Here is a 26,377-nt window from a genome sequence, read left to right as displayed (position 1 = left end):
GAAATAGCTATGTCCGGCATATGGTGGTGAGGTGCTTTGTGATGTAAAGGACCTTTAGTATAGGGGGATACTGTAGTGCACTGAATGTTAAGTGGATCTGAAGCACTACCTGACTAACTAATGGTGTAATTAACTGAAAAGCACGATCTCAGGTGTGTGCAGTGTAAAGGAATATTAGCAAGTGATTTTCATATGGTAACTGTAGCAAAGGGCTCTTTGCAACCAAGCTACAGCTCAGAGTCCACAGTCATTAAAACACAATTTGAAACTTATTTGTGTTTGCATTTCTATAGTCTGTGCATTCTGTAGCTGTAGTGGCTCACCTTGCTGTGAATTTTCTTAACTTTTTAAATAACTTCAACCTCAAGAACTGTACCATGCAGCATATGTTACCTATCAAATTGAGGGCATATGCCATAAAGGGAAAGCAAGTATTAAATGTGGTTATAAGGAAACCAAAACAATATTAGTTAATGACATACTGATAGAGAATCTTAATAGAAACAGTTTTTGTTTCCTTTTGCAGGCATACATTTCTAATCCACCATCCATCTCAAGGGTATCTCTTGTACATGTTTTATTCTAGATCATAAACTCTCATGACAGGATGAACAGAAAGACTGTCTTATTGAATTTTCTCTTCCGATTAGCAATTGCAGACATCTGTGTAGCATTCTTGAGGCAGTAGCCATTGGTTCTTTTTTTAAAAAAAAAAAAAGGGGGGGATGGGAGGGGTAATATTAGAACAATGTACAATGCAAAGACATGGTTATTAGGAAATGTCTAGCATGTCTAACGTGTAAACAGCTCTAGCCCCTGGCACAATTGAGTACCAGGGAGCAGGAACTGCTTGAGTGGGCACTGCCATTGAAAGGAATGTCTTGAAACCGTGGCCTAACTTCTGTTTTTGTAATGCAAGGAGTATTTTTCCTTTTTTGAAAAAAAATAATAAAACAGTTGTGGGTTTTTTTCCTTAACCATCTTCCACTGGTGATCCTTTTCCACCAGAGCTCATTTGCCTGTGGATCTCTGTTACTTGGCTTCTTTCCTTATAGGCTTCATGATGCCTTTCCCTCATGGAGAAGGGGTCTAGTACAGTTCCTGCACCACCTGGTCACTTTGTCCTTTTCCTTTACTCTCCTGAATATTTTCCATATTTGGGTGTTTCTGACTTCTGTTGCCTTTTCTCCTTCTGTTAGCCCCTTAGCAGAGGCAGTGAGACTAGCTGCTCTAGTTTCAGCTGGTTTATAGGTCCTTTGCTTTGTATTGTAATTGAAATACTTGGGAGCCAGCTGTAGGAACGGCTGTAAAATGAAAAAATCATCATTCTGTGTCTAACCACCTTCTCTGTGGACAGTCAGCAAGTCCTTGCTGGGCTGTAAGTGGTCAGCGATTTGCGGTTTGAGAACGTTCCACACCCAAAAGTATTTTCGTATATAACATTTCACTAAGAGAAATGTAAGATTGCATTCACAAGTGGATTTGTATTTCTTTCTTGTTGCAAGGGGGAGGGAATGCACGCTCTGTTGTATTAGAGAAAGGATTCTGATTCAGTAGAAAGGGTGAAAGTGGGGCTCGATTATAACAGGAACGTAGTTAATTGCATGTGAACATGATTTGGAAAGAATCAAATATTTAACACAACGTTGACCACGAGTGTGGTTTATTGGTATATATCAGTTTCATGATTGAAGTGTGTTGAAACTGCAGAACAGCAGTTCTAGTAAACCGAGTTGCAGACTGCACTTTTTGTAATGCTTCCTTCAGTCCTTGCAATCTGTATGGAACATCTTCCAGATTATTAAGAGCCTACTTTGTCTTCACGTTATGTCTGTGCATTCTAATCCTATCTTCAGGTGTCAAATGCTACAGAAATAGTCTCAGAATATAACTAAATGGAAATAAAATATTATGTATGCCTTTCCCTTTTCCAGCATTAAATAATCAGTGCTTGGATACAAGGTGGATTTTTTTAGGACCCTGTACAGAACATATTCCTTAGTTTTGAAGAGTCCAAAGTAAGTGTGTGTGTGTGTGTGTGTGTATACACACACAAATACATACATACCTACCTACACAGACACTCTTGTGTATTCTGGTAAAAGCTAATAACAAGAGCTTCCTAGCGTATGGAGTTAAAATGGGCTCTTCTATTAAATTTGTGGTCAGTATAATATATGTTTTATCAACTTTGAAAGATTCTACCAGTCTGAGAGAAGTTTCTTGTATTTCATGTAATGACATTGTTGTAGCTGCAGGATCTGATGATACAAATATGGTCAGGTTAGCTAGGACCTCTTTGTCTAGCTGGAAAGCAAGCAAATAACGTGGCCTAAGAAAGGCTCACTGTGTTGGAAAGCTCTATCCCCTTCCCTGTCAGGTTTAATGAAGATACCACCCTGACCTCCAAATACCCTTTGTACCAAGTGTGAGCGTTACCTATAGAATCCAGACTTCCAAGAAACTAGAAAACTACAAATATTAGTGCTGCCAGAGGATTCAGATAATCAGTTTTGCCAAAAATCTGTTGGAAATCCAATTGCTGGGCTCTTTTCAATACAGCATTTGATGTAATTGTTGGAAGACACCTCAGTCGCGTGGAGGGTTGAGCCTGCAGTTCTCTTCGACTTCAGGGTCTAAGCTCCAGTTCACCAAAGATCTTACAAATATAAATCCTGTTGAACGTATTCTAAGCTTATGCTAAAGTAAAGCTAGCGTTTACATGCTTTTCTGAATTGGCATACAAGGTAGAGACTAAAATAAGATTAAATGAATTAGCCAGACTACGTCGTGCTGTGGGTGTTGTCCTGGCCATCTTGTTTGCAGTTATCCCCTGGCAACTATACTAGTTAATGGAAATAATTTTTAGAAGCTTTATAATGTAAATTGATTTAAGGGGATAAGTAAACTAGATTTAGATTTCAATCAAGTAAATACTGAAGTTTTCCACAAAAGACATACTGTTTTAATATTGGAGTGGGTTTTTTTTCCCCTCTTCCTTATAGAGCAGTAATTCTCAGCACAGAATATGAATTCTTCCTTCAGGCTAGTCTTGCTACTTTCTCCCACATCAGATGACTGAGGACACTACAGAGCAAGTATACCAAATATCCTATTGCATACCACATTTTGACTGCAAATGTATCATCTTCTAGGCTCGCGTGTAAATCTGAGTTGCAAATACCTGCCTCTTAAATATATCCGTCTATGAGTAAATTTAGTGCCTATGGCAGCAAAAGATGGATGATGCTGGAAGGAGTAGGGTAACGACGCTCTGCCATTTCAGGGGCATTTTGGACCATAGAAAACTATAACTAATGGTGAACCTAGTCAATTAAAAGGGTGACTTTTTGCTACTTGCCAAACTAGAAGGGTTTGTCTGGCACTCCTTCCTGAGAAAACCTCTCACCAGGAGAGGTGGACCGAGAGGATTCATAAACATCATCCATAAAAGGGCTTAAGCTCCACCTTGAATGAAAAGTGCTGAGCTTGTCTATCAGTAATCAGGTATTCACTAGGGACCCAAACTGAAATTTGTGATTCAGTAGAAGCAAAACTGGGTCAAATATGGATTCTTTCTTTCCCCTGTACTAACTCCCTGCCATTTTCTCACTGTTAAAGAAATGGTTAGAAATAGCTGTCCTTTTTGTGACTGCCATCCAGAATAATGGTAGTGGCACTAGTGCGCTCATTGCGGCACTAGGACATCATACCTTGATAAACCTTTTGTTTCAATACAGAATAATTATTTGGATTTGGTATTTTATTCCCTGTAGCCGAGTATCCATTTTCAGATGGTAACATATGTTTGTCCTATTCAATAGCAACTTGTTCTGCAACTGCTTGCGAGCTCGCTGGGCAAGCTACATGAATTCCATGCAGACTTAGTTTTTTGCACTTAAAAGTTATGATGTGGAAGAACTGTTTGCAAAAACCTAAAGCTTTCAAAATGCTATGTGCAGTTTTAAAGGAGAAGCCAAGGGCCCTTGGAAAATCTAGACCTTGATTTGTATGCCACAGTAATTTTTAGTCAGATTATGAAAGACGCTCTGCTACAATGTAGTCTGGATCATTTCAGTATTACACAAACAAACTAAACATGCAGCCTGGAAAAGAATCAGATCATGACAACACAGCTCAGTCACAGCTTAAAATAATGTTCCTTGCTATTGTATACTTCCTCATGTTAACAGCTGCAAGTGATAATAGTCTCTCCAAACTAGTACTGCTCCTGAGATAATTGGTAGTAACACTTGTGTATAAATATGGAAATATTCTCGTTGGAGCTGAGATTCAGGAAATCTAAACTGTTTGGTTCAGTCCTGACTTCTTTAACTGACTTGTACAATAATCTGTGCACGCAACTCTACTTTCATTTCTAAGTCCAAAAACTCAGGTAACTGTGAGGCCAACTCGAGGCAACTTAATTAGCGTTTCTAAGGTGATTTGTATGAGCATGCCGATGTCTGCAGCTAGCGTTCGTACAGTGAAGATGCTCGTGGTACATATAGGTTTGTATGTGAGCAGGGAATGCCCACAGAAAAGAAAAAGGAGGATATTGTGCTTTGGCCTATATAAAGAGGGTAGTGGGAAATACGATAGACTGTATCAGTTACACAGTCAGGGTAAAACCCTTTGTTTTCTTGTTAGATAGCTGCCAGGTAGCTCATAAGGGATGAACCGCAAGAACTCTGTTTTCAGGGAAAGGGGGAAAGGGCTCTTATGTGCAGTAGGGTGACAGAAGTACCAACATACACATCTCATGGGACAGCACACGAGTCAGAGGCTGGGGTTGCCAAGGACTGTGTGGAGCTGTGGCTGCCTGGGCACAGGCAGGTTGGCTTGGGAAGGGGGAGGAGGAGGAGGAGGAGGAGGAGGAAGGCCCTCCGCATGCTCCTGCTGTCATTCGTGTGCCATTTTGTGCTTTGGTGAGCTGTATGAGTTGCTTGGGCAGGCTCGTTGGAGTGTCTGTAGAGCAGGAGTACTGCAGCGTGACATACTGCCTCTAGGAACTAAAGTGTGGTTTACTATAATGTCTAACTTCCTTACTTTCAAACTTGTAGAAATAAGTTTTAAAATTAAGCTTGGCTTCAAATTCCTGCCTTTTTTTTTTTTTAACTAGACCAGTTCAACAGTTTTCCTGTCTTTTTTTTTTTTAACTGTTATATATTTATAACCATTACTGCGCTGGTTTGCTGTATAAAATACAAATCCACCTTTTAAACCCCTATTTGGGAATCATTTTGTTACACTTTCATTTGAAAGCAGTATTACGTTTATACCTATTTTGCCCAATACTAATGTGTCTTCACTGGGTCCTGGGCAAAAATTACCCTTTCGTAGGTGACAGCAGCGGCCAGGCAGCCTCAGAGGTGGCTTTTACTGCTCTGTCGTCCTGCGGCCTCTGGGTCCCCGCCCGCGGCTCCGAGGGGGACCGCGGATTTTCTGGGAGATGCTTTCCTTTGACGCGCGTTGTGTAAAGCGCCGCGGGTTTACCGAGCTGGGGCATTCCTGGTGAAGACGCGTAGGAGGAGGGGGGGGGGGTTGTGGTTGTTTTTTTATTTTCCTCCTTTAATCCGCAGCCTTTACTTGATGAGCACGTCGGTCTCGTGCCCCGCAGGACGCGCGGCGCCGCCGGCACCGCTCTGCCCGGCCCCGCCGCGGGCACCCGGCGCCCCCGGCCCCGCCGCCTTCAAGCCGCGATAACTTTTCGGGCCGGGGCTGGCCGGGATAAACAGGAAGCCCCTCGGCGGGGCCGGGCTGAGGCGGGGCCTGGCGCGGCCGCCCGCCCTCCGGCGCCGAGGGGCCGCCCGGCTCGGCTCGGCTCGGCTCGGCTCGGCACGGTCCGGCCCGCGGCGGCGGCCGCTGACAGGGCGGAGCGGCGCGGAGCGGCGCGGCCGGCGTTGGCGCCCAGCGGCAGCGGCATGCCCCGTCGAGGCGCCCGGCAAGGAACTGAGAATGAAATTGCTGTGGAAAGCTAAAATGGTAACCGGGCCCCCTTGGTGCCGGGGCGGCGGGGCTCGGGGAACGGCTGTGTCTTGTCGGCCCGGCGCTCCTTCTTGCTTCTGCGCGATGCGCAAGTTGCGCGTGTTGGAGCGAGCGTGCGTGGGTCAGCGCGGGAGCGGGCGACTCGGGGGAGGAAGTTAGCCGAGTCCCTCCGGATAAATCCCGATGTACGTTTTCGGACCCGGTTGCAGCGGCTTGCGTTCTTCTGTACGGTTAAGAATAACAACTTGGGAAGCGAGGAGTCATTTCGGCACGCGTTAAAGTTTAGAAAGCGCTGTGCTTTTTTCGTCCTCCGTTGAACGTGTGCAGGTTTTAAAGCCTTGACTCCGTACGAAGTTTTTGTAGCTAGAAATAATAGGCTTTGAAAAAGCAAACCACAAGCGCTTTAGGTCCCTCCTGTCAAAAGCAACGAAGAGTTGCTGTATTTTAAATGCTTGCTGCCTTCAAAGGTGAAAGGCTGTCTGCTGAAGTAATTGAACGGTTTTTAAAAGTGCAATTCCTTCCATAAATGAAAGGCCAAAGAGATTAATTGCTTTAGAAAAAAGGTGGGGGGGGGAGGGAGAGGGAAGAGAAACTGCTAATCAAAACCAAACTATTTCCTTAGAAAAGACTTTATACAACTATTTAAAATATGTGCTAGTCTAGGAAAAATAGCTAAATGGAAAGTCAGGGTATCTTGATACCACAGGAAAGACTGGCTTGCCAAGAATATCTCCAGAGTTCCCTCAATCTAAAAGTATCCTGTACTGCTTTGATTGTTGTGTTTACTTTGTGCAGCCCATCTTCTGTGCTGTGCTCTGTGTGAAGCAGTAGTGCACCTGGTATAGATTGTGGTTAGCAGAAGAGGGAGAAAATTCCTTTTTTTTCCTCTCTCTCTTTTTCTTTTTTTTTCTTTTTTCTATTCCTTGGCAGAGCTCAATTCAGGACTGGGGTGAAGAGGTAGAAGAGGGAGCTGTTTACCATGTCACCCTTAAGAGAGTCCAGATTCAGCAGGCTGCCAATAAAGGAGCAAGATGGCTAGGGGTAAGTAAAGCTGGCACAGCGGCGTTTTGGAAGACTGCTCCTGGACTTTGGAGCCTGCTCTAAGGAGCTGAATTCCACAAGAATAGCTATGATATTAACTTTTAGCACTGACTAGTTTCACCATTTAAAAAAAAAAAAAAGAAGAAAAAGAACTTGCCTGTATTATTCGAAAGAACTCTCTTCTTGTGTTAACTCTTCCTCTTTTGCTGATATGCAAAGCAAGGATTTGACCAATTGTGGCGATACGTAATGGAGAAATAAGGATCTTAGTTTATGACCTGATCCGAAAGTTGAGTATTTAACAGTTATTTCAGAGTGGGCTGTGTCTCATCTCTAATGCTAGGAATCTGTCTCAGGTGGCCCAAAAAATCAGTCATGATATTTTGTGTAACAAGGCTCTCTCCAAAGTTAGTAGAAAATTTCCTCAAAACTTAAGAAAATATAGATTTGGCCCTTATCTCCTTATTGCTTTCTCAGCCAGATGGAGCGTTTGTCTTCCCTTGTAATTGTCTGCATTTCTGCCAGAAGTGTTGCTGTATGCCGTGTTTCAAAGGTATATTTCAAAGCATGAATGCTTTAGTGGTGGATGCAGTAAGTTTTAACACACGTGTACTTAATTTGGCATGCCACTAAGTGCCTTCACCTTTGTCAGACTAAGTCCGCAGCTGATCTACAATGTCCCCACTTCACTGAAATCAGTGGAGCTGTGGCAGTTTGAGCTGCATCTTCAGAAGGTGGCTATGGCTTTCATATTATTTTGCTATGTTTATAAATTTTCTTCAGGATCAAAGGCAACACTGTGAGAGCTTGGTTTAATGTAGTATCCAGGTCAGTATTTTAAAGACTCTTAAAACTACCCTGAGACTTTATATCAAATAGAGTTCTTGTTAAGTTCCATGACATAAAGCAGTACGGCAGTGCTGAAACCACAGTCAAGAAAGATAAGCAAATGTTGTCCTGCATGCAGATAGCGCTTAGAGTTTTTTCCTTTCCCTATTTCCAAGAAGTACATAGAGTTCTAATCAGAACACATAATTTCAAATCTGCTTCCTTTGAGTGGCAGATTTCCCATCTCTGCCTCCTGTTTATAGCAGGATTGGGGGAAAAATACTAGAATGTATTTTTGAGCTCCTGTAAATTTCCCAGATGGTGGTTTTTGTAAGAGGTGGAGATCATTTTGAATGAGCCTGTTTCCTATAAATATAGTTTAGAAAAAGTGAATTTTCTTCCTGTTTTAACTGTGGTTGTTCCTTGTACATAGAATGAGTTTGCTAGATCTTGGTCGTGTTCTGAAAGGAAGAGTTTATGTGTGTTGCTGAGCTCATCACCACAGCTGATAGTGCTGATCTTAACAAGGGCAAGGGATTGCGAGGTCGTTGAAATGTGTTTTGGCTTTTTATGGCTAGCAGGAGCTTCTGCAGGTCAGAATCAAGCCACGTTTGTGGGGAAGGAGGCAATGTGTCCGAAGTGTGCACCTGTTCTGTGCATAAATTGGCAACTTCAGCTTCCAGGCTTGCATTTTTCAGGAGCAATAATCTCGTGCACGTTATTTAAAAATATTTGTAAACCTATAGTCTTTTTGTTCCTCTTAAGCACTTCAGGACATAAAATATTTTAAGCTCTCTTTGCGGTCTTGCTTTATTAATGGCTTTACTGTGGTCTTAAAGCCAATAAATAGCCTGTAGCCCAGAACATTATTTATGAATAGGCACCTCACCAGCAATTTTGCCTTGAAAAGCAGAATTGTGTCTTTCATAATTGTCCTCAGGTGTTTTTAAGTCTGGAATGGATAGGGCTTTATGATGTTAATGTTTTTTCATTGCTTTGAAATTCATAGCACTGCATTAAAAAACTGTTGGATTTATCAATGCTGGTCTTGCTTTTCTTTTTGATGCTGCTCTAAGTCATGCTTGGGTTAAAGATTCAAGGTCAAATTAAGAGTATGGGAATAATGCATTTATATCAGCAATTTAAACAAACATGGTAACTCTGTTGTGATGTTTGTGCATAAATTTTTTTAAGGGCTTTCAATATCCGGGTGTCTGAGAACTGTCAGTTTGTATCCTATAAAGGTCCAGTTAGCAGTATGGCCTTCTTAGAGGTGTTGAATTTCTCATGGTTTATTGCAGCAGGTCAAGTTCCTTGTGACTCGAAAAGCTGAAGTCCTTTTAAAATGAAAAGCCTTGATGTTGTATGTGGATATTAAATATTGTGTGGCATTTTTCATCAGTGATGGTTTGATCTGGTGATCTCAGAACGGATAGTTTTTGGTGGTGCTGCATGTGTAAAGTACTTTGTAAACTTTTCAATTGAAAAGCAATAGATTGTAAATTATTTGATTTGGTTGAGTGTCCGAGAAAGCCGCAAATTTAACTGAAGAATTCATAGAACTTGTGTTAGAGGGAGTATATCTATTTATTTCAAGTATGTTGGGACTTATTACAAATTCATTTAGTGACTGAAAAGTTCAAAGTCTTGTGTAATTCTTTGCGGGGGGGGGTACCTGTAAGTGAATGAACTTAGATCTTCTGTGTTGCAAGAAGTCTCAGACTTTTTTTTAAACAAAATTCTCCACCCTAACAAAGCAGTGAGGGTTCCTGAAGAATAGGCCCTGTTATGAGGGAACAGTCTATTTGAAAGCCAATCATAGGATTACAGTTTAAGCACCATAAACACTGGCCTATTTAAATATGGAAATATAGTTGTTGTGTTTCAAACTTATATAATTAAAAAAAGAAAAAAAAACCCCAAACAAACAGGCTATGACTTAAGCAGTCATCAGCAGTTTCAAACCTTTCGAAAGTGTGAAGGTTGTGTGTAAGCACCAAATTTCTCAGCTTTAAATTTAACATTAGACATGAAACGAAGCCTGTAATAGGGACTGTTTTTGTCTGTTAAACTTAGTTTATTTGGTGAAGCCTAAGACTTTAGGCGTTACAATATTACGGAAGATTAAAAGCCTTAGTAGTAGCCTGTTGCTGTGATAGGTGCTGCACAAAAGGGCTATGCTGACCAAAAAGTGCTTACAGACTGAACATCAAATGAGACTTGTCTATACGCGTATGTTGCCTCTTCTGAGGGTTGACATCAGAGGGAGTTGGTATCAGTTTAGCAGAAGCCTACTTTTTCCTCAAGTTATTTGTAAGCATCAAGGCAATGGAGAGTTTTAAGACCATTTTCAAAGCCAGTTGTTACTTTTAGAGATATTTAGAGAGCATCCCTCCCAAGCACGGTGGGCTTGACAAGAGAAAACATGAAGGTGTTTATCTGATGACGCCTTCATGTTTGAATACGTGACTGGGCATTGATGTTTCCAGGATAGACCATTCAGTGGTGGGAGGCAGGATCTTGAGAGAGATGGCAAGGAGACTGAGAACAAGCTGTCAAGGCCAGGGAAACTGAGCTATATGGCTAAACTCTGTTGTGATAGAGAAGGATGTGGATGAGAGATTTGTACAGATGGTCGGCATGGTCAAAGCAGAGGGTGAGGAGAGCACTTTCTGCAGCAGCATTTTGAATAGGATTGCACCAGGCTAGAGGAAAAGATGTATCAGTAGCTGGAATAGAAGTTGTAAGAATGTAGCAAAGAATTTTACTGATGTGGCTAGAAAGGGAAGGTTGTATTTGGAAGGTGGTATTGGAAGGGTGGCAGAAGAGGACTTGTAGGATCATCAAGAAAATGATGAACATGCCTGATAATAGCCTGAAGAGTAGCCTGAATAGTTTGATTAGCTTAGCAAAATGAAGACTTAGGGAGTATATGATTAATTCCTATTTTTTTAAAAAAAATCATGAAGTAAGCACAAGGAAGGGAAAAGAACCATTTGTGCTAAAGCAGTGGGTATAAATTGTCATAAGTTAGAAGAAAGTTTCAAATCATGAGAGCAACAAGATAGTGGAGTGGCACCTCAGCAAGAGTGAAGGAAGCAAAGAACTCGGTAGCATCAACAGTGGAGTTGGTTCAGCTGGTGAAAAGGATTGTGAAATAATTTCCTTTGGTAGCGGAATGCAGCATCTTCCACTTTTATGTTTCTAAGTCAAATGGAAACGTAAGAGCAAGAAGGTGCTCCGCTAAGGGGAGGGTTGGGGTAGGTCATCAATGTGAAAATTGCATTTTTTGGGGGGGAAAGGTATGGGAGTTTGTGACAAGGCAAAAAGAGAGAACCAGCTGTATTGTTAGAGAGGCAAGCTGATGGTGAAGAGTTAGTTGTGTGTTAGATAAGTAAAGACAGAGATGAGGATGAGAGAGGAGTCCCTTCAGAGAAGAGAGAGCGCGGAGTGGGAAAATTTGGAAGCAGCAGCTCTGTGTTAAAAGTCACCCGTGGTCTTATTCAGGCTGGCGAAGAAGAGGTGTAGCTGTAGAGCTTAATTAAAGGTGGATAGGTCTCAGCCTGGTGCTGGAGAGACTGCAACGTGAAGAGGAGGTGGTTGATGACTGAAGTGATTTTAGGTCTAAAGTAGATGTTCTAGAGCCAGTGAGAGGGCGGCAGGTGGGAGCGAGGGGTTTCTTATTGGCACAGCGGGGAGGGTAGGAGGTGACAGCAGTGAGGAGGGAGGATGGATGGATGGAGAGAGGAGTACCTTGTTTGGTCAAGTGTTTGAATTTGCATTGGTAAGAACAATGTGGAGAAGTGGATACAGAGGAGTAGTAGATAGAGGTGTTAGAAAATATTGGTGTGGAATTAGAGGAGCGGGAACAGTGATGGAAAAAGAAAAGATACACTACTGCAAAAAAAAATGAGTGGTGAAAGGCATGGGTGAGGCTTGGGCAGATGCACAAGATTACAAAGTGAAAAGCAAGCAGAGTTTTCAAAATGCCGTGAAGTTGCTTTGTAGACCTCCCCCTTAGCCAGCCAGAGCGCTTTATCTCACCCTTCCAGGGGTTAGGGAGGGAAGGGTGAGTGGTGTCCAGCACTCAGGGACTCTAAGGGGAAGCCAGGAGGAATGAGTGTTTGCGACTAGAAAGGCTCCCTAAGGCTTGCAAATATCTCTCCTAACAGAGTACTTCGCTTTACCCTGTGAGGAGTGAGGAAGAGACCTGAGTTCTGCCTCTGAACGGAAAGCTTTTATCGGGGCAGGTTAAAGGAAGTGCAACCAGGAACAGGAGTGCTCTAAACCTCTATACAGTGGAATAGCCATATAAAGCCTATATCTCCACATCGTAAATGATCGCTAAGCTTTGGGAGTCATCAAGTCTCGAGTTTCTTGCTCTACAGAGGGATGATTGCTCTTTGTGTCTTAGGTATCCAGATAATGGTGAAATAATCTGCTCCCTCATGGCCACCGCTTTCTGCTTCACTTAGCCATTGGTTACATTTTTACAGTAGATTTAACATGTTTTTTCTTTTTGCTTTGCTTTTTGGCCCTTGCATTTGTTCTTTCAGAGCTTGATTCAAAATGTTATTTGTCTCAAGGTGTCTCTGATGGTACGGTATTGGGTATATAGCTGAACGCACTGCTCTGAAACTGTAACATATAAATGAGTTGCTATAAAAGATACTTTAATGATAGATTTGGTGTTCAGTTTTTGCCCCTTTCAGAATTTTGAAGGCTTTTAAAGATCTTCTGGTTTTTTGCTTTGTTTTAAACACTGATAGTATTTGCTTACCTTTTCTGAGAATCTTGTATGTTATTTCAAAACAGAATTGGGAGTAATTGTCTCACACTACGAGATGAGTGTGACCACATATTTGGCTTCTAAACACCTCTGTAGTCATATCCATTGGCAGAAAGCTTGTGCTGGAGAGTTCAGTCAGAAAAAGCATTACAGAACCTTCAGTCTAACTAATCCATATCCCATTTTAGGGTATAACCGTCTCTTTAACCTTCTCTGGGGAAAAAAAAAAAAAATCTCAGAAAATAAGTTCTTCTTTTTAGTTGAATTTTTTTTTCTTTCCCACACTGGCCTGCCACATAGGGTCTGAGATTTAAATGGTGCCTGGAACCATCAACAGGAACATCCAGAGCCTCAGATTTTCTCTGAGCTGTACTCCTGTCCTCCCATGTACCTTTCTGAGCCAGCTTTGTGTTTTTCTTTTATCTGACACTCAACTCCCTCATGTTCTTGTCAGATGTAGCTTCCTATGCAGTCAGGAGGCAAGGATTTTGCTGATCTTTGTCCTTGTTGCAGCTTGCTGTTTTGTCTCTGATTTATACTGTATGTTGGTCCCTTTTGGCTAAATAAGACCCTCTGGAGCTGGATTTCTGCAGCTTGTCCCTGCTGCCCAGACCGAGGCAGGGTGTATGTTTGGCAAAGGCAGAAAAGTGGATCCCAAGGAGCTGATAGGCAATATCCTTTCTGGAACCTTGTTGCACTGCTGTCTACCAAGGAAAATATTTTCCCTATGCCCTCTTCTCTGAGGAACTATCTTGGAGATGGAGACGAGAAGAAGATGGGGAAAACAGTGCTCCCATTGACCTGGTGTAGTGGAGGATGCCTTTTAACTGTTGGCAGACCCACAAAAAAGTTATATAGGAGATTTCAGAGAGAACCAAGTATTTTTTCCTACGGACAGGTATATAGTGACAAAGGAGAGCCTTGGAATATCATTGAGCTTGAATTGCTGTTGTAGGTAGGCTTTTTCCTTCTTGCCTTTTCCTTCAGTTGTGGCCATCATCATTCCATAGCCCTTAGTAATGACCTTTTCTGGTATATTTTTCTCCTTTTCAGTCCAGGCATGCATCTCTGTTTCAGGGGTCTTCCAAGTAGCGCTCCTACCTGCAGTTGTAAGCTGGGTAATATAGGCTGTGTATGAGATAGACACTCAAAAATGAAACCTGAGTTTGGTATGAGTTTTAAAATGGAAGCCTCAAAAATTGCTGTCTTTACTTTCCCAGTCCGAGCTACAAAATGCATAATTAGCAGGGTGACTAGCTTTGTAGCACGGTATCGTGCTCTCATTTGAGCTTAAAATCTTACATTCCAAACTGTCAAAGCCTGGCAGGGTTGCAGCGCTTTAATCTTGCAGTGTTATTAACACTGACTGAGGCCATAGGATACTCGTATGAGGCCATGCAGAACTAGGGAGGGAGACACAGGAAGCCTCCCTTCCTGTAGGACTGTGCCGAGGCATCTCCTGCTAATGATCATTGTGTTGTGTAGAACAGCAAGAAGGAAGGGAGGCCTCATAATAGAAAATGTTGCTCTGGACTATGCTGTTAGTGTGCTTTTAAATTGTCCGACTTTTGCACTGATGGCATGTGACTGCAGTTTGGAAATCTTGCAGCCAGACTACTTAGGAAAACTTATTTTGGCATGCTTTCAGTTAACCTGTGACATGTAGGAATATAACAACACCCTGTGCTATGATTGATCTCCACTGGGAATTTGTCTGATAGCCGATATGCCAGTGTACCTGTCTTTCTAAACGATGCTTCTTGGATGCTTCTACCTTAATTATATTAACTGTCTTGCTGTTGACATCATTGAATTTTATCTTGCTTGGTTTTTCAAGAAAAAATAAATGATAGGAGTAACAAGAAATTGGCTTACTCTGGGGGAAAAAAAACTGGCGTTCTCTTTCTAAATGTTATAAGATCTAGGTCACTTGTTGGGTTAAAGAAGTGTTGGCAAGGAATGTGGCTATGTGTCATCGGAAAGCCTGGGAGAAGTAGCATATGAGCTGAACCGAGGTGCTGTAAAGAGAATAGCCCTGGAGAAACCATTAGTTTTACAGTTTTGGTTTTGATGTTTTCATTTAAGAAACAGGCTGAAGCATTGCAACCGTGTTAGTCACACTTGAATTTAAAATTAGCCTTGGTAAAGCTAATTAAAAATACGTTTAGTGACAGCGTGTAAATGCATGCTTTGAACTTGTATCTTTTACTATTCCTGTAGAAATCTATTTTCTAAATATGTAGTTTCCTCTAACAGCATTGTAAGGGTACAGCTGTGTGAAGAAATTATCACAAAGCAAGCAGCTCATGGCCTAGCCCCTTGAAGAAAATGGGGTAGGTTACCTTGTGTGGAAGGGGTAGATGAATGCTAACTCAGTGTAAATCACATTCTCGTTTATCTTTTTGTAGCCAGTATGTAGTATCTTGCAAACCAGAGGAAAAATATGCGTGACTCACTCCGGTAAGATAGTATCAGTTTGTTTAAAAAAAAAAAAAAAAAAAATTAATGCACAAGACATGCTTTAAAAACAAACAAACAAACAAAAAAACACCAGAAAAACAGAAGGTCCATCTTGCGTTTGAAACATCATGTCCTTTGGGGATCATTCAGTCAGCAGCAATGCTCCTCTTGTCCAGTGAAAGTAGGCCGGGTTGATGGACCATTTTTAAAACACTGGAATAGTATTTGGATATGTTTTATTTGCACACTTTTCTGTATTTCATAGTACTTTAGGAGCTCGAGATGTATATGTGTTAAAGGGCTGAGCAGTTGAGCAGTAGTTACCTCAGGGACTCATTGCCATCGTTTGCCCCTGCAGTCTCCAGAACTTCTTTTCGCGTTTCTTTTCATGTTCCGTGACCATATAAGCTCTTGAGATGTGACTTACAGATTTTCATAGGTGCTGTACCTGCATGTAGGGTTATATTTAGAGCTGAACTATAAAGTCTATGGTCCATTTTTACACCTTTTGGACTAAGACTTTTACTGCAGCATGTGAGAGTTTAGTAAAGTCTGTAAAGTTTTAGAAGACATTCAGTGAGGAATTCTGTTTTGGACATAAAGTCGATTTACTGTTTGTGGAAATCTCTCTACCTTGGACCAAAATGAATTCACATTAGTGACTGAATACAGCTGCTTTGTAGCTCAGTTCAGCCCTATGCCACCAATAATTTAGGAATCGGAAGGAAAGTAAAAACACATCCAACTGAGTTGACAGTGATCTTGCATTCTGACCAGCATCTTTCATCCAAAAGGCTTTCAAAGTATGGCCACAAAATTTCACCAGACAGGCTATGTGAAGTATGTTGTAGTGTAACATAGTACAAATGTTTTATGAGCATGTATTTAGGTGGGGCTCATAATTTGGCAGTAGTGTTATAGCCAGGGGTTTGGAATAGTTCCACTTTACTTTGGGAGGTGGGAAAAAGAGGAGACAGATGTTTCTGGGACAACGAGAGTTTAAAACAGTTATTTTTTTGAGGTTGCTGAAGAGTTTGAAACGTTAGGAAAAGGTTCTGGAGGAGATGGATTAGCTGTCAAAGGTGCGTGATAGTATTTATTTTGTGGCTTCGTAGTGTTATCACATGGTTATCTTCTTCACGTATGGCATATATGCAGACAGGAGCAGCTGATTAACAAGGCACAGCAACACATTGAAACAATTCAGTATAGGAAGTGAATTAATTAGGACCACTTGGGGAGAAGTTCTGGACTTCTATGAGTCCAGAGTCTCCTGTGGAAATATTTGCTCTCTGTGCAACAGCAGTTGTGAAAGTAACCTTGACTGTTTAGTTGTAGTGGCCAACGGGGGAATGGATTGAAGCTTAGAAAATGCTATTGAGGAGGTTGCGGTAGCACCTCACTAGTTCTTGATTCTTGTTCCCTCGTCTCAAAAATAAGGGAACTAGAAACAAATGGGAAAGATTTGCAGGCACTGGGAGACACTGAGGAGATGACTGTGAAATCTAGATCCTGATGCAGCTGGGGTTGATGCAACTTTAATGATAAGTGCATTTGTTAAAACTTGAAAGGATTGATACTGGCAATGAATAGGAGGGTATACAAACAGTATTAAAACAGGGAGTGGAGTAGGGATGCTTTGTCTCCAGGGAGTGTTCAGTGGTATTGAAAAGCAGTACAGTTAAAGCGAGGGGGGAAAAAAGAAATGTGTTTTTCATTGCACATGATTAACCGAAAGGACTTGCTGCTACAAGTAGTTGAGTAGTTGAGCTTAGCAGGATACAGAAAAGATTAGACATTTATATAAAATAATGAGCATAACCACATTAATACTATATGAGATTTAAAATACAAGGCATGTAACTCTCTTTGCAGCACAGACTTCCTGCAGTTAAAAGAGTCTTTTCCTGCAGACCGGTTATTCTGTCTGTTCTGGAAATGTCTTCACCTTCCTGTATAGCATCTGGCTGTTGTCAGAGGGAACAACCTCTAGTTTAGTCTAAAATGACTGTTATTATGGGTTGCTTCTTAGGAAGTTCTGTTTTCAGTTTGTTTGCCATAAATATTTAATGAAGCAGAATAAAATTGGATACATGCAGTCATGACAAGAGTCATGAGAGCTATAATGTCCAAAAGATGTCAGGGCCATATTGCAACGTAATCTGGGGGTTTGTTGTGGGCCTATCCTTCAGCTGTTCTGCAACCTCATTCTGGTCAATGAGAACTTTGGGTGCTCAAATCCTGCTTTTTTGTGTGTGTGTGTGTGTGTTAAGCAAAAGTCTGCATCCATGCTGTTTTAGGCTCTGGAAGTAGGAATCGTGTGGGTTGCCCTTTGCTTTACCCCATTCAACATCATAATAGCCTTCTTAAAAATAAGGCAGCTAGAACAGAATATAGTACTCTACATGTGGTCTCATCAGAGCTTTTATGCAGTGAAAGAATAATGTCCTTTGACTCGGTTCAGTACCCTTTATTTATACTTTGCAGAATTGTTTGCTTTTTGTTGCCGCTTCTAAGCGTTGTGCTGAAAGATTTAATGTTCTGCCTACTCTGTCCCTTCAGATCTTTTCTCTGATCTGTGTGCCTCAGTGTGACCTTTGAGGGTAGTACTTTCAACAGACTTTTTTGCTAGCCTCTTACATTTCTCTACGTTTGGTTGCATAAGCCATCTGTTGCCCATCGGAACGTAGGTGCCCTTTGACAGCTTTGGCGACCAAAACGAAACTTGGGCAGTCTCCACCTTAGGTGTGAAGCTTTCTGCCATTTTGTATAGTAGCAGTCATCCACGTCTTGCTCTGTCAGGTTACAGGGTTACAGTCTGATGGGGTTTTTGTTTTTGCTTGTTCAATTTATGTCCAACTTTTTGCAATCATCTCTGTGTAGCTCAGTCCTACACCAGTACAGAAGTCATTGCATACTTCAGACACAAGTGAAATTTGTAGCTGTGTACCTATAACTGCCACTTCTCCACTTGTTTTCCATGACCTAAAGTGAAAGCTTCACTAAGGTTAAACTTATTGCTGCATATTATACTGAGCACATGAATTAGTCCTGTAGTATATATGTAAGCCCTGTCGTATCAATTTAAGGACCTTCCCGATACTGTATTTAGAAAGATAGTGCAAGTCGGGAGTCCTGTGCTCGGTTTTCATTTGTTAATGACTCACACTGTGATTTGAACTGACTGATTTATCTCTTGGGGTTTTAATTTTCTCACCTGTAATATTATTCATTTTGAGGTCTGGTGATCCCACGTACTGTGGGAGCAAACTGTTGTGCTTTATTATCACTGTATAGGATTCAAACCTATGAGAGAGAAAGCTGTTGTTTTCTGCTGGAGACTAAGAAAAGTTCTGCACCAGAGCAAGAATCCTCCTGATAAGTGCTGTCCTCTGTTTTATGTTCTTTTCTTTTGAAATTTTGGAGAGAAATGCACTCTGCCTCTTACAGCTGCAGGCTTGACTCTTCCAGTCTCTTTTGTGAAGAGCAAGGATATTGAGACATCAAAGCTTCTCCCTCTTTCTAAAAACTTGCAGCCATAGCCCCACAGTGCACCATGCGCCCTGCAGAGGAGTGCCTCTCCTGTGCGGTGGGCTGCTGTCTCAGCACTTGGGGTGGCTCCAAGTGCTGCCTTGGTTCTTGAACCTACAGCCTATGGGCTACGCCCAGCAATATGTGTAGTCCACAGTGACGCTAATAGGGTGTAGGCATTTAAAAATGCTTTCTCTGAATGATCCTGTTATTAGATTCTGTTCTTTTGTCTATTTTCCTCTTATATTCTTCCCACCTTTTCATTCTGGAAGCAGTTTAACTCTAAAGGATTATTTTCTTTTCCCCTCCTACCACCTCAGTTGCTTTTTACAACTGCCTTTCTCCTTACAAAGTTTCAACCTTTTTCCCAGTCAATAGCTATTTCTTCCTTTCTTGGAAATTCACGGGTTCTTTGTGCAAGTGTAACATTTTTTTATAGTAATGTGGCATTCTCTATTCAAAGATCTCAGAATGGTTAGACAATGTGAAACGATTGAATGATTTGAGATGTGTTCTAATTATCACAGCTGCTGAGCTTCAGATTGGAGAGTTTTGAAATATCTTGTGCTGTAGCTTAGACTTCATGATCTCAGTGGTTCCTTCTGACCTTAAAAACCAGTGAGTATCTGTATACCCTGAAGTGGAAGTAGACCATCCCGTGTTAAAGAGCTGTCTAGAGTTTTATTTCCCTCAAGATATCGAGGAATAGAGTTTATGCCCCACACTTCTACTGAATCATATTGAATTACTGTTTTGGCTCAAATCAAGCCTTTGTAGTGTTCACATGGCTGGAACTTGCTAGGTGAGGTGGTAACACTTCAAAGCTTCACTGGTGTTGGGATGCAAATGACAGCTCAGTACACCTTTCGGGATTAACCATTTTCCTCAGTGCAGAAGAAATTAGTTAACTAAATGCTCCTGAGGTGCATTTGGGAGCCAGTTTAAATATTACATGTACATACAACAAGAAAATGATTATGAAGATATGCGTACACGTCCTTTTGTCTGCTTACTTGGTTTATGGTACTCTCTGGCCCTACCTGCTGTGTACTTTGTCTTTTTAGAGCAGAAACCCTTCAGGGTAGGGATGGTATATTTGACATGGCAGCCGTTGTGCTGCTGTTGGAAACGTTTCGTACGTAACAATAACGTACTTCATTTGGAAGTCAGTTCTTACGCTTTTACTTTCTTCCCATTGAGTGCTTCAGATTGAGAGCACGGCCTGAATCAATCTGCTGACTCCCTTTTGTGTACGGCATGTGAATGAACTCTTGCACGCTTACTTGAACCACGAGACTTGCTTTCCTCTTAGTGCAAAAACAGTCTCCTTGTTAGGAAAACTTCAGGTGGCTAAAGAGTTGGAGCAGGAAAGAGAAGAACAGAGGTATGCTTTTAAATCTTACTGTGTACTTAAACAACAACTGAAAAAAAGGAGGAAAGAACAATGATGTGGAGGACTTCTGTTTTATCCCACAGCCTGAAGATTTCTTGCTCTCTGTTTCTTTCTCCCTTGACTTGTAAGCCATACTTCTTCTGCATATCTGACTCAATACTTTGATGCAATTAAGTGTGTGTTTTGGTTTTTGTGTTTTGCCTAAGGGATTTGAGTTCATCTCAAACACTGCGTTCTTAAACTGAAATGCAAACACGTCCACAGAGGGTTCAGCACTAGCTCAGGTAATCAGTGCTACTTTCTGTTATGTCAGAAGAGATAGACTAATGGCCAGGTGCTGCAGTTAGAAGAATGCAGTAGTTTGTATTGGTATGTAATATGTTTATTTGTCACGCTTATGCAGTTTTTCATACAAAATATATAATTTTTCGTAGAGAATATGCCCATCGAATTCACCGATGGATGTTGCCATTGCACATATGGTACATACACTTATGCATATATTCAACATATATATATTTAGAGAGTGAGAATCTGTGTGTATGAGAGAGAAGGATCCTAAGAGTCTCCATAATCAGATCCCCTGTGATGTCTAGACGATATACTAAAAATGCAATTTGGCCTAAAGGAATGATTGAACTAATATTTTTTGGACTCTTGTAGTGCTTAAATAAATGTCCAAGCTGGAAACTTTTAATATCGGGTAACATTATCTTACTATTGCTGCTTTCTCTACTCAAGCCTCACCCTGGAGAGGGCCCTTAGTTTCAAAATAAAGGGTAGTAAAAAGCACAGCCATTGACATGAAGAGTTTAAGTATGTATTCATGCTATAGTCATAAAAATTATTTAATGCTGACCTATTTCTTTTCTTAAAGGATAAAAAAAACTTGGCAACAGAGATTGCTCATTGCTCACAGTAATTACTATGAAACATGTAACAACGTTTCCTTGATTGTTTGTTTTTTTTTTTCCTTCCACTAAGTACCTTACGATTCCAGTTCAGTTTATTTTAAAATCCGAATCGGAGCCTTCTGCTAAATATTTTCTCCTCTGTCAGGATGCATTTCATCTCCCCGCATCTGCAGTTTTATTTCACAGCTCTGCAGTTAAAACCCATCACTCCTGCCTTGTTGTTTACGTTGAATGCAGTAGCAGTTTACATTGATTTCCCGAGTCGCTATAATTTTAATTTCTGTGTACTATTTGAGTAAGCTTTATAGTTAGTAAGGAAAGCCAACGATCCAGTCGGGATGAATAAAGCCACACTGGCTTATGTAATGTGTGTTCATGTTACTATTATGCAACGGAATTATTACTTGTGGCATCTTTAAATCCGTTTTGAGTTCAGCAGTGTTGCCTGCTGTCTCACACAGGACTTCCTTTGTGTCTACTGACTGAGCAGAAAGTGATGATGAGCTTCGCAAATTAAAGTACGTTCCTAGAAGGGAAAAAATCCTGTGACTTCTCACAGAAAAAAATTACAGTTTTTGACTACTAACAGTATAAGTAAATGGTGAAAAATGATCCTATACTTTTTTTTAATGGTCAAAATCCAATTTTTTCATGTTGACCTTATATTTTCATAAAACGATGTGGCTCTTGCTGTATTAAATCTGTGTGTTAAGGGTAATATTAAACAACCCTTCTCTTTACAGCATAAAATACAAAGTGCGACATATTTTACTTTAACGTTTTTCATGGAAGAATCGTTGCAAATTGTTTCACAGACCAGTGTTTCACAAACAAAATTTATATGCCATTTTTCTCATATTTCTTTTTGGTAGACGTAGAATCTTTGTCGTCTTTAACATCCAGGCAGCTTATAAATAAGAGGATAATGCAGAATTTTCAACTTGCACGTGGTAGTGATTGTAGTCGTGCTGGTACCGTAGCTGAATTAAGTGGTGTCAGAGTTATTCACTCGTACTTGAAACAGGGATGTCTAGTCTTATCTACTCTATGCTGCCTTGGCTTTGTGGTACCTCTGCTCCTCATCAGTGCCTCGTCCCTGGGTTAGAAGTGGGTGATGCTTTCAGCATGGCCTACGTGCAGAGCAGTGAGGAAGGAGCTATGTTGCCGCCTCTTCTGACTGTGTCACATACCCTGCCTGCTTTTTGCAGTTATCTGGCAGAGTTTCAGATGACAGCTTTTCTTAAAGGAATGTCATTGGCTTGGGAAGCTGCAGAAGATTCAGGCCCAGTGTTTCCTTTACAATATGCAATTGAGTGGTAGGATATGCAAGTGTAGATGCAGTCAGTGCAGTAAGCCCTGCACTGAACCTTTCCTGTCTAATTCAAAATAAGCAAGGGTAATATAGCAATACAATAGGGAATTGGGAAGATGAGAGGGGACAAAACATTAAAATTGCAGTTATGTAGTAAAGCATATGCCCTGAGGTGGTGGAGGCTAGAACGTAAGCCTGGTAGGGACACGGTTGCATACAAAGACTTGATGGACTAAGCTTTCAATTTCAGGGTGGGGTATGAACTATTTATGGGCGTGAAAGATGATGTAGTAGTTGTATTTTTTTTCATTTTTCTTTATAACTAGGGTGATGCTGATGTAGGTGTCTCGGATGGGTAGGGAGGCCTTTTAAATCTAGATTAGTTTAAAATACCAGAAAATATTTTGTACAGAGGCAGTGCTGTTGTGACACATCTTTGGATCAAGTCACCTAGTAGTAACTAGTAATACAGTCTGCCATGTACAAAGCTCTTAACGTTTATGTACAAAGGAAGTCCTGGAAAGACTTAACAGGGACTAAAGTGCTTTTAGGCCAGTAGTTTAGCCTAAGTTGCTTAAAGTAAGGAAGGTAGGTTATTGCCTATATGTGTTCATTAGAAATGCTCTTAAAGTTGGGCAATTAACATGGTCTTAGCCATTTATGCAACATTTTCAGAGTTTTTTTAGCTCTCTGTAAGAGACTTAGCCACTAATAATTGAATTCTGTTATCACATGGTAGAATCCATTATACTAAGTCAATGTAGAAATAACAGTACGTAGCTCTATAGTGTGCTCATCATTATAGAGTCCAGAGCACTTTCCAGAGGAGGTCAGAATTAATCTGGCCCTTCCACAGTTGGAAAAGCTGAGGTGCATGGAGGTGAATTTCCAGAGTGCTAAGACTCTCTTGAAATACCTTTTGATACCTCCTAGGAGGAACTGTTCATCTTGCAAGACTGATCTGAAGTGCCAAACTTCCCACCATCTGCAACTAGCAGACGTGCTGCTTCGTAGAGCTGATCTTTTTGAAAAGAGTTAAAATCAGTGAGCAGAGAAAATAGTTACACACTCTATAAAAGGTGAGCAGTAGTTCTGGCTGAGCTCAGTGGAGGCTATCAGGCACTTACTTGGCTGTGTAATCTGATTAAGTTAACATTTAATAGACACAGATGATACTGATTTTGGGGTGGGGAACTTCCTGTTTGATTGGGTTGTGTTTTCAGGCAGTCATAGCAGAGGCTTGCATTCTGTATGTAACTATAATATTTGCTATACTGTGAGCTTTAACTGCTGAATAGTCCTCAGATGAAAGGTACTTAGTATGCCCATCTCATAGGAACCCTCTGTAATCCATACCTGTGAACGCTTCTGTTAGTTTTGACAGTTAATCACTGACAGTTTTATGCAAGTCCATAGACTCTATATAGAGCTCTTCCCTCAAGGAGGCATTATTAAAACTTCCTTCATCTACAGGAGTCAAAATATTTTACAAAATCACAGAATGGTTGAGGTTGGAAGGGACCGCTGGAAATCATCTAGTCCAACCTCCCTGTTCAAGCAGGGTCCTCTACAGCATGTTTCCCAGGATTGTGTCCAGACGGCCTTTGAATGTCTCCGGGGAAGGAGACTCCACAACCTTTCTGTTCCAGTGCTCACCCTCACAGTGAAGTTTTTCCTCGTGTTCAGATGGACCTTCCTGTGGTTCAGTTTCTGCCCGTTGCCCTTGTCCTGTCACTGGGCACCACAGAGAAGAGTCTGGCCCCGTCCTCTTGACACCCTCCCTTCAGATGCTTGGACACGTGGATGAGATCGCCTGTCAGTCTTCTCTTCTCCAGGCTAAACAGGCCCAACAACGCTCGCAGCCTTTCTTCATAGGAGAGGTGCTCCAGTCCCCTTATCATCTTTGTAGCCCTCCGCTGGACTCTCTCCAGGAGCGCCATGTCTCTCTTGTACTGGGGAGCCCAGAACTGGACACAGGACTCCAGATGTGGCCTCAGCAGGGCTGAGGAGAGGGGCAGGATCACCTCCCTCCACCTGCTGACAGCACTCTGCCTAATGCACCCCAGGAGACCATTGGCTGCCTTGGCCGCAAGGGCACACTGCTGGCTCGTGCTTAACTTGTTGTCCACCAGGACTCCCAAATCCTTCTCGGCAGAGCAGCTTTCCAGCAGGTCAACCCCCAGCCTGTACTGGTGCATGGGGCATTTTACAGAGTGGGCTGATCGTTACTGGCAAAATGGCCAATAAGACTCTTTTCTTTGCTCTTGTTCTGGTGCCCTAGTCACTTAGCTGCCTATTATTTTCAGTATTCGTTTACTATGAATTGCTCATTTTGGTGACTGAGCACTTTGGTATCCTGTGCGCTGAAGAGAGGATGATGCAGAGTTCTGTAGAAATAATCCTTCTCTAGTGTGGAAGGGCTTTGGAAAGATGCTTAATATGAATCAGATTTGTTTGTTAGCATAGAAGAATATTTCTAGTAAATGCTGTTTGGTGGCAGCTGTTCCTCAAACAGTATAAAATAGACATCACTAAGAGTCTTACCTGACTTACTGATTTCTTTTTCTTGATTTTCTTTTTTAGATTAGGAATTTGCTAAACTTCAGTCCCTGATCACAAACCATCACATCATATCTGTACATCATTTATGAAAATAATGTGTCCCTGGCATGCTTGTGAGAGAGCAAGATTGTGATGAGTAACAGAATTGTGAAATGTGTAAAACAGCAATGAAGAGTCCAACTCGCTGATGTTTCAGGTTTCGTTAACTCAGTGAAGACAGTAAGTCAGATAAGGGGGAAGTCTGAGAAGGCTTGTCCTGATTTTCTTAGAGGTTCTCCTAGCCAGGCAGGAATCCTGGCTTCCTTCTCGGAATGAGGAGGGACTTTTGTAGGTAGGAAGTGAAGAGAAGGTAAGCATATAAATTGCACAAGATAGCTGGAGATGAAGTTTGGGGCTAAGCTGTCTGCAATTTTTGATCTCTTGAAAAAGCTTATGTGCTGCATAAGTTAACCTCTCTGTTCTCGGAGGACTTCATTCTTACTGAATAATATGGCCTACATTCCTTTGCTGCGCAGACACTTCTAAGAAGTGAGCCAAATTCGGAGGAGAATTTGTGTGTTCTCTTGGCTGAGACTTTTTACATGGCTTATAAGAGTTTGGCAATGCTATTTTAATGTAGACCTCTTTGAAGATTCAACTGCTTTATGCGCTTGCTTAAACTCCTTTAGATGCATGCAGCAAGAAGTGACGTGTAAATTAAGCTTCTTTACTTGTACTTTGATTCATTTAGAGCTAGTTCCATATATTTCACTGATACCCGAATGAGTCTAAATTTGCATAACTTCAGAAGGTGTGTGAATGCACTGCTCAGCTCCGTAGTATGCACGTTGTTTCTTATTTTCCCTTGAGTGGGTTTAAGTAGCTGCAAGGTGCCTGAGTGAAAGGGTTCTAACTGAGCAACAGCATTTGTGTAAGAGGCTTTTTTTTTTTTTTTTTTAACCTCTGAATCAAACCCACAGTTTTTGTTGCTGTTTGCCAGCTCTTCAGATAGATATGAGCCAGCCTGCGAGCTCTAAGGATGCAAGAAAATGAGAATGCCTTTTGTGTAATGTTCATGGGATTAATTGGTCCTGGAAACTCTGGGTTGCTGCCAAGAAAGGTTGTTTATGTGGTAAGAGAGGAAAGGAAAAGGGTGGAGCTTTGGAAATCCAGGAATACCCCTAGCTGTTGGATCATAGGAAAGAGCGCATAAAGTTATTTTGGCTGTAATTTTCATTCAGTAAACACAGAGTTCTGATTTTCAGCAGCATCCAAAGTGAGGAAACGGGAGTTAGCAAAGTGGAGAAGGCGCTGCAGAAGACTCTGCCTTCGTTCTATTTCCAAATGCTCTATATGGTAAAAACAGCCACTCTTGCAAAGGAAAGCATCTGTGCTGTTGGGAGCCTGGTCGCCAAAACCCTGCTTCCAAGCCACAGTTTCCCATAGTGGAAATTCTGCTTCTAATTCAGAGTCTCATGGGAGCAGTTTTCCAGGCTGACAGCTTTTCAGCAAGGGGGGATGAGGACAGAGAGGAGAGTGAGAAACGGAAGGCTCTTCAATATTGCCATTATTGCAGAATT

At 41.5% G+C, this 26,377-nt stretch overlaps 1 protein-coding gene across 16 annotated transcripts in view; it reads left to right on the top strand.

Annotated features, from left to right (window-relative positions):
• The window catches only part of RGL1 (ral guanine nucleotide dissociation stimulator like 1), a 118,650-nt gene that overhangs the window by 33,855 nt on the left and 58,418 nt on the right, over positions 1–26,377 (top strand). For 11 of the 16 annotated variants that reach the window (XM_068953609.1, XM_068953607.1, XM_068953606.1 and 8 more), the window contains one exon: positions 6,919–7,029. The exons of 3 other annotated variants lie outside the window; for them this stretch is intronic. In XM_068953609.1, coding sequence (XP_068809710.1) covers positions 6,919–7,029 — 111 coding nt within the window. Of the gene's footprint in view, positions 1–5,808; positions 5,986–6,918; positions 7,030–26,377 lie in introns of those variants that run through there. 2 more of the 16 variants (XM_068953612.1, XM_068953616.1) reach the window with 2 other exon arrangements.

The sequence above is a fragment of the Struthio camelus genome, chromosome 8 (genome assembly GCF_040807025.1).
Source record: "Struthio camelus isolate bStrCam1 chromosome 8, bStrCam1.hap1, whole genome shotgun sequence".
NCBI lineage: Eukaryota > Metazoa > Chordata > Aves > Struthioniformes > Struthionidae > Struthio > Struthio camelus.
This window is presented reverse-complemented; position numbering and strand designations above follow the sequence as displayed.